The sequence below is a fragment of the Gavia stellata genome, chromosome 11 (assembly GCF_030936135.1).
Source record: "Gavia stellata isolate bGavSte3 chromosome 11, bGavSte3.hap2, whole genome shotgun sequence".
NCBI classification, from domain to species: domain Eukaryota; kingdom Metazoa; phylum Chordata; class Aves; order Gaviiformes; family Gaviidae; genus Gavia; species Gavia stellata.
In genome coordinates this window covers 23,992,158-24,000,458 of record NC_082604.1, presented here as the reverse complement: position 1 = coordinate 24,000,458, position 8,301 = coordinate 23,992,158, and the positions used below count along the sequence as shown (strand labels likewise).

The 8,301-nt window shown below is 42.9% G+C and overlaps 1 protein-coding gene across 1 annotated transcript in view; it reads right to left on the bottom strand.

The window, feature by feature from the left end:
* Positions 1–545: 545 nt before the first annotated feature.
* Positions 546–8,301, bottom strand: part of SPATA16 (spermatogenesis associated 16) — a 98,549-nt gene continuing 90,793 nt past the window's right edge. The window contains 1 exon segment of the mRNA XM_059822873.1: positions 546–668. Coding sequence (XP_059678856.1) covers positions 546–668 — 123 coding nt within the window.

Sequence of the window (8,301 nt, the reverse complement as noted above, 5' to 3'; positions counted from 1 at the left end):
AACAGCTGGCTCCTTTTATTTTTTTCTTTCTCTTTTTGTAGTGTTGTGTTTCTTGCACTTGTAGTTGCCGCAGCTGTAAGGTCCAGGATGCCACTTTTCACCTATAGATTGTACCAATATCTGTGGTGTAAGGCAGTAACCTGGAAAGAAGGCAATGTGAGGCTGAATTCTTCTTAGCTGAGGACGGAGGGATCTCTGTTTTCAGTGCTTCTTGGGCGATAGTCAAGCCAGCAGGATTTTATGGAGTTTGGATGCAGAATATTCTCGGAGCAGAAAATACAGGCCCCTTTTTGTCTGGGTGTTACTATTTAAATAAACAAGACAATTTAAAATAAGACTTTCACAGACATTTATTCCAGCCAGTTAAGACTAATGAAGTGCAGGAGTGTCTCGCTAAAGACACCCCACAGTGAGGGGAAGGCTCATTAAGTGGAAAGGTGGCTTTTGTTGACCTATCTATCAAATATCTACAGTGTTAATTTTCTTGTTCGCTGTGTGGCCATGTCCTTAGGGCTGGTAAGGGACAGCTTTGTATTTCCTAGGCTCTAATGTTGCTGTGTACTTTGAGTCCTCTTCATTTTCTTTTTTTCCGTCCTAGCCATTCTCTGCCTTTTGTTCTTTAAGTAATTGTCTTCTACTTGGTATAAGTAGTCTTCAATTAGTCCAATCTGCAATTACAAAGAAGTGGTGTCAGAAACATTTCTCTTCCCCTCTACAAAAACTTCAAAAACTTTTGCAATTAGTTTGTTTCAAAACTAATTGTCATTAGAAAGAAAAATACACGAAGGCACCTCATACAATTGGCTGGAGTAGTGGTACCTGATTTCATAATTTTTTTTTTTTTTTTTTTGTCCCTTTCCATTTGGATTGAATTACTTTACTGCTGTGGAATAGCCTCTTTCAATGAAACCTCTACATTGAAAACAGGGATTTATCACAACTCTGTCTTTAAATGGCATTGAAAAACAGCCACTTGAAAAGGAAGGGATGATGAGGAAATTAATCTCAGGCAAGTTTTTCTTGATAAGGAAAGAGAACAGAGGCTTCTGGCATTTATATGCCAAAAATCAACACATGGAGAAAAATGAGTATTCCACATTGCTGTGGCAAGAACCACTTTTCTATTAAATCAAAATGAAGTTCTGAATAAATGTGTTTTCCCATGAATATAATACACTAGAGAATACAGTAAAAGAATAGATGACCTCAGTGTCCCCCCAAAATAAAAACGTAATTATTCTAATAAAGAATACATTCAGATAGACACATCTTCCTTGCAGGGTGATTTCAAAACAACCGAAAATATAGATTAATAGTACTGTGTACAGGTATTCTGTAAATACCAGGCATTCATAATATTATGGCGCTCTCTCCCCATACCTTACCTTTATTCATACCCTTTGTCAGCTTTTGCGATATGCAGCATTTCTGTAAGGTGAAGATGAGAATCATCTCCCTTCACACTGAATTATACTCAAGACCTGGACCCCATATAATGTGAGGATCTAAAGAATCAATCTTCCAATTGGATTTTAAGCTGAATGCTTTTTTTTTTTAAAAAAAAAAAAAGTCCTGATCTATCATCCTGACATGCATTCAGTGGAGCGTTGCTTCTTTAGGCACAACACAGAACAGCTGACTGTGAATTAATCTAAGCGTGGCTTCCTATTGTATTTATTCATATATTGAGCTGTTACTGAAGTGCTCCTCAGCCCTGAACTTGAAGCTGTGCTGTGCGCTCTGGCCATGGTGTGTGTGGTAGAGAGAAAACAGACAAGCAGAAAAGTTCATGGACCATTACTTCTGCCTCCCTGGGGTGCCGAGGGCACAAGGAACGTGTCTGGGAGAGGAGCTCTGCCTCCTCCTCCCCAAGAAGCTTTCGGGGTGACGTTTTCAGTGGATCGGCTTTGTGTAACACCGTGCATGATGCCATGGAAAACAGTTTTCTACCGCGATAGCGAACGTTGATGGGCACTTGCTCGTGGGCTTTTGCTCCTCTGTTGCCAAGAGATCCATTGCAACAGGAGCACGGGGAGGTTGGGGCTCTCTGAAGACAGCCTCGCGGGCTGGCTCTGCTGTGACGTGCTCACCATATAAACATGCGGAGGATTAGAGAAAGGAATCATTATGCTAGCCTCATTTTTAAGACGCTGAAATAAAAGCTTAGGAAATCATTGATCTGGCCAAAAGCACATGGGAAATCTCAGAAAGACTAATCACTTAGTGCCAAGCTCCAGTCCAGGGGCTTAGCCACATTACAAACAACCACCAAACCCCCAAGGCTCTTCTGCAACAGACCAAATTAAAATGTCTACCTAACTTTCTTCTGTGGTTAAAAGTAATCTTTTCCATTTTGGGGGTAGTGCTTGTGTTTGGGGAGCACAAAGTGTGATAAGAGGAAGAGAAATGGGTCCCGGATGATGCGTAGGGTGAGGGGTGAGGGTAAAGAGAGCAGCAAAAAAGCAACCATTTTTACAGCAGCTCCTTCAGGACTGTTCAGTGGTGCCTGCACTGCTGGTGATGCCACCAGAAAGCCCCGGTGGAATGATGTGCCTACCTCGAACCACGGCTCGGCTGCTGTTGTGTGCTTTTCATATTTATAGAGTACCTGTCAGCTCCAGCCCCCAAAATAAGTTCTAATATGGCATATCAGGGGTGGAAATAATAGTTGCATACATAATTGCAATGTTACTGACACAGCTGATGAGCTGATGATGTTATTTGCACAGCAGTGATGGCATTCAAACCCTCACCGACTTACAATTACACTGTATGCTCGGAGCCCTAGCATGATTTAAATTACCATATGAACACAATGAAAATACAGTCTCTTGACAAGATAAAGGGGGGGGGGGAATGGCTTAAAAATCTTTTTTCGGTGGCTGCAGTGTTCAGTAGTGCTTATTCATGGCTTTTTAGCTTGCACATTTCATTTTAAGAAAGTAAATTGGAAGCATTATGTTCTGCCGTTTTGCCGTGATTTAAAACCTCCCTGTGCCCGCTCTTCTGCTGTCTGTCTGTCGTGAGCCACCTTCAGGGCTCTCATCGGGAAATGCAAATTTTTTAAATCAATACCTTCACTTCTTACCCCCCCCCAACTGTTTAAATAGGAATCCGTGTGGATGGGAGCAGGTAGAAGGACACAGTTTGTAACCGACCCAAACGTGATTAGTGTTAGAGCCACAGCTGTCGTAGGAAAGCGGATTTTGGAAAAGACTTGTAACTGATTCCCAAACTGGCCACAGGCTGATGCTGAGACCACATCCCAGGGTTACATCGCTGAACCCTGCAGCCACTATATAGGCTAAAGCAGCGCTGAAGCCCAAGTGAGGAGCTCGGTAGGACTTGGTTCACAGGGGAGCGTTCATTACTGGGGTTGCCAGTGATTCACACGAGGCTCATTTTGGGTCTCATCCCAACCTGCGCAGAGGTCAACATCGCTGGGTCAGTCCTTTGCACTATTTGTACTTGGATTACGTTTCCCCACCTCTAATCCCCTGATCTGCATAGTGTCCCTGTGTACCACAGTCTGTGCTTGGGAGCTGGTCAGCAGCATCACATCGCATCCCATTTGCAGGGCCTGTGCTCAGCTCTCAGTAGCTGAACTTGCTGCTTGACATCCTTGAAGTCCCTTAAATACTCTCCTGAACACATGAAACCACACTTCTCCCATCTACCCAGGGTCTTTATGGTCTTTTGCTCAAGTGCCTGGTGACCTGAGAACTTATGAAGACAAACTAGGCTTCAACCTATTTTTAATCTTCCACTGCTATGACATCTTACTTTCAAGATGTCCTGAGTGTTTGCCTGCCCAGTTACTCCCAGCAGTGCAATGGCAGCATTTCTACTTTGGATCAAGGTCTCCAGCCCTGGCCCAGCTAGAGGCTCCTCGGTGCACAACTGCCCCTCCGTTCCAGTTCCTCCCGCTTCTTCCTCATTAGCTCCTGATTTCAGGCAGCTCCTGACCCTATTTCTTTCACTGGATTTTTCTCTCTGTCTTTAGTCTGGCCCCTGTGATCAGCTGGAGGGAGCAGGAAAAAAAAGGGGAATGGACGTAATCAAGATCAAATGGAAGGAGGGAAGAAATAGAAACAAAAGATACCTTTACATCCTTAGTCCACAGCACATCTGTGTGGTACCTATAGGTGCTTTGGGATCAGGCTAAGCAGAGAAGTGTAGGGGTCTGGGGACAGAAATTTGAAAATGAACCAGGTACTCAGTAGAGTTTATTTTGTGCTCTTTACATTAATATTGCATTTATTTTACATTTCCCCAAAATTCTCCTTCGTGCTTCACACTCTTGCATTGATAATATGTTGTGGAAGATATCAATGGTGGAAATTGTTGATTTGGGGAGGGGCGGAAGAAAAAGCAAGGGAATTAACACTGAGAAAACACCTGGGCTTCTGCAGGAGTACAGCTAGATAGTGTTGGCGTTTCAACTGCCTGCCTTCAGTTTTATACCCCTGAGACCATGAAGGTACCTGGGGAACCAAAGCAATGGGCTAATGCTGGGTCTGCATGCCTGACACTTAGGGGCATTAAGTTAGGATAGAGATATCTCTAGGCTGGTGGCTGAATGAAAATGAGAAACAGGACAAGAAAATGCAAATTTGTTTGGCCCACCTGAAGGAAATGACACTATTTTTTTAAGCCATAGGAATGACTGGGAAGGACAAAACCTCCGTGTGTGCCCTCAGACCAAGAAGCTGCTGGCCTCGATGGCACAGCCTTTGCTGTGCTGCTGAGGCACCAGCACAGAGCTGCAGCACCGACATGCCATGTCTTGAAAGAATTTCTGTTCTTTTATTCTCAGGGAAAATCAGGTGAATGGGCGAGGTTGTGTCTGCCTTTCCTCGGTGCCACACATCAAGGCATTTTTATTCTGACACGGAGTGAGAAAGTGAAAAGTATAATTAGTGCACCAGAAGTACCTGGATGGACTATAAGTCAATTAGTCTGCTCTGAATTCGTGTTCTGAGTTTGCTGGGAGAAGAAAATGATCTGTGGTCTATGCGAATACTGAGGTGATCAGCTCATTCTTAACTGAAATGGTTTTACATCATTCTCAGGTTGAGCAGAATCTGTAAATACTTATGTTTTTGGTACAATGCAGTTTATGCAATGAAAACACAGAGCTTTTTGGGTAGCAGGCAATGCAACAGGATTAGCTGGAGGGATGAACTGCAGAGGGTCTAATCAGGTGAGGCAATATATGGTGTCCCTTTGGCTTAGGATTTGATTCAGACCTACAGGAGTTTTTGAAAATGACATTATATAGATCCACACAAAGATAAGGAACAATACAGGCCTTGGTTGGAGCATATAAAAATATTTCTAATCTTGCCCTTTTGTACATGTTGTCCAGTGATGGATGGGAGAGACTCGCTGCTGTGAGTGTTCAGCCCTGCTCTCTGGATGCCATCCTGATTGATTTGCTTGTGGCGTGGAGGGATATGTAAGCAGCACTTGCTGGCTGCAGCTGAATTACAATCATCGAAAGATTTCAGTGTAAGGGACCTGTGGAGGTCATCTAGACCAACCTCCTCCTCAAAGTAGGGCTTTATGGGAAGTTCACATCTCCTTTTCTGAAAAACTTACTGCATTTCTGGTAATGCCCTATCAGTCACTTCTGAATTTGCCTGGATACATCTGGTTTTGCCCTGAAATACCACAATGCAGGTATATCCTTTGCCCTTCCTATGTACTCATCGGGATAAGACATCCCACATATGGTTCCTAATTACGTGATATGTACCAGCTACGATGAGGGAACACTGCAACACTATTCATCATTCAGCGTGGTTTTGTCCAAGTCCTGATGGGCCACAGATGTCATGACATTTGTCAACCTTTGCTGCAAGGGGGCTGTTCCAAGGAACAGATGTCCATGTTCGATGGCTTACCAATGGTCCAAAGGAAGCTTCATGGCTTATCCAAAAATGGGGGAGCTATTCTAGTCACAAGCTAACTTGAAAGAACACGTGTCTTTTAAAAGATTGGCATGAAATTGAGTACAAATACAAAATATCAGTTATAGTACCTGCTAAAGACTTTAGAATGAAATGAGAAGGAGCCAGGATCCCACAAGGACAAACTCCTATAGGAAAATAACTTCCTTTAGAAAAAAATGTAGATGGATAGCAAGCAGACTCTGTAAACTGTAAAATTGTAAAAGTATGTCTCACACGGATGCATGTGTATGCATTCTCTACAATGCCTAAACATCCAAACTTCCTAAATCCCAATATAAATCGGGGGAGTCACTCTCAAATAAGAAACAGCTGCTTTTGAAAATATATGCAGGAGCTATAAATAACATGTAATAGCAAAAATGATCTTCTGGCATACAAAATCTATTTTTATTACTTGGGAGCTATCAGTAATAGAAGGCAAATGAGCTGCCTTTAAACATAAAGCACCTCTCAACATTTTCCTTTGTCTCCCAGAGCTACTTGCTAAAGCGCTCTTTGGAGTGAATATAACCAAAGGAACAGTACTTGAAGGGCCTATGAGTACGTAGGGATGGCTGTCTAGAGTAAGGAGGAAAAGCTGAGCACACGCTTGAGAAAAGCTACTGATATTTTAATGAAAATGAAACCCTAATCTGTACCTTCCATTAAGGTCAGTTAGAACAAAGGTTGCTCAATATCTGGGATAAAAATCATGATTTTTCTGTTTGCGTGTTACGTGAAGCACATTTAAGCTGCTATGGTTGCTTTTGGAAGGGAGTGGGTTTACACCGTAGTGCATGATTTGAAGTGCCGCGGGCAGGCCAAAGTCATTTCCCTACATTTGTTTGGCGATGTAACCCAACTGACTGCATAAGTCTTGCCTTGGACCTGCTTCTAGAAATGTTGACAGCTTCAGATGCCGATGCCAAAGGTAAATATGTTGTCCCTCATGCTCCTTTTCAGTATTTTCACATGCCTCATTCGTATGCACTGCCTTTCTTTAGAGAAAGAAGTCTGACAGACAGCTCCATTGTGCATTTCCATCATAAAGAAATGAGTTCAGTGAAATACTGAAAACCAGTGTTTGCCGGTAGGTTCTTAGCACACTAGCAAAGCTCCAGTGCTACAAGCAGATGGAGGAAAGAGTGTTTGCTGATGAGGAACTGAGTAAAAATAATATTGATGCTGGTAATGAATTACATTTATTAACTACCTCACAACTCAGAGGGTGCTTTTGTACTTTATAAGCTCTCCTGAAATCACTGTCCAGTGCGGGGTGTACTATGAGCAGTCTTGACTCACGCTGTTTTTCACAGCGGTAACAATACCTGGTAGCAAGTGTTTATAGGGCTGGAGACCTTCTCTGGTAGAGGGCAGCAGGTAAGCAGACTGCTCATTTATAACTGACAGCATGATTAGCAAGGGCTGAGGAAATGTTTATCTGAATTCTTACGTGGAGATTGTTAATGCCCAGAATTGCCTGTGATTTAACTGCCAGGCAGCTACAACCAGCTACATTATTCCAATGTTTAGGACATTTACTGCTCAGTTGCTAGATTTGCTGCTATTTAAAACTATTCCAGTGACTTATCGCACCTTATAGCTTGGTGGAATAGACCAAAGCCTTTCTCATAACAAAACACTCTTTCCCAATAGCATTAGCAGTGTTTTGTTGTGGCTGTGATGGTCTAAGAATGATGGGTATAGATGATATCCATTATTAGACCAACTGATTTAGCTGGAAAAAAAACATGCTTTTATGTACAGGAACTTTCCTTCTGGTGTGGAACAGCAAACTTGAAACTTCCTGCATCTGCTTCAGACTTGAATAAAACCTTGTATGCCCGAAAGCTTACTGTTTCTTAGAGTCACAGCCTCTGTTCTTTATATTGCAACGCTGCTCTCGCTGCGATCAGGAGGTATAGCTGTTTAGTGTGTGGTCACTAAATAGCTCAGCTTTATATTAGATACTGGTGTCTGGAGGGTGGGAATTGGGGAGGATGCAATTGTTTCTTCCAGTGTAGCTGAGGGCCATGTAGGCATCTTGCTGGGCATCTCCTCTCCTCTTGTGTGCGCGACACAATGAACCAGAGACTCACAAGGGCAGGAATTGATTTTAGGGACCAGGACTATTGATAACTCTTGAAATCCCATTGTCACCTCTCTCTTACACAAAAAGCTCTGCGAATGCTGTCATGCTTTTATTGTCCCTGCAGTGGGGCTGAATTTATTAATGGGACTCTTTGGTTGCCTACATTTCTTTTGTGTCACCTCAGATTCAGTGGGGCAGATCTCATTTTCCGCTCATGCACTCTCCTAACTTCCTCCGCCTATTCTGAAAACTTCA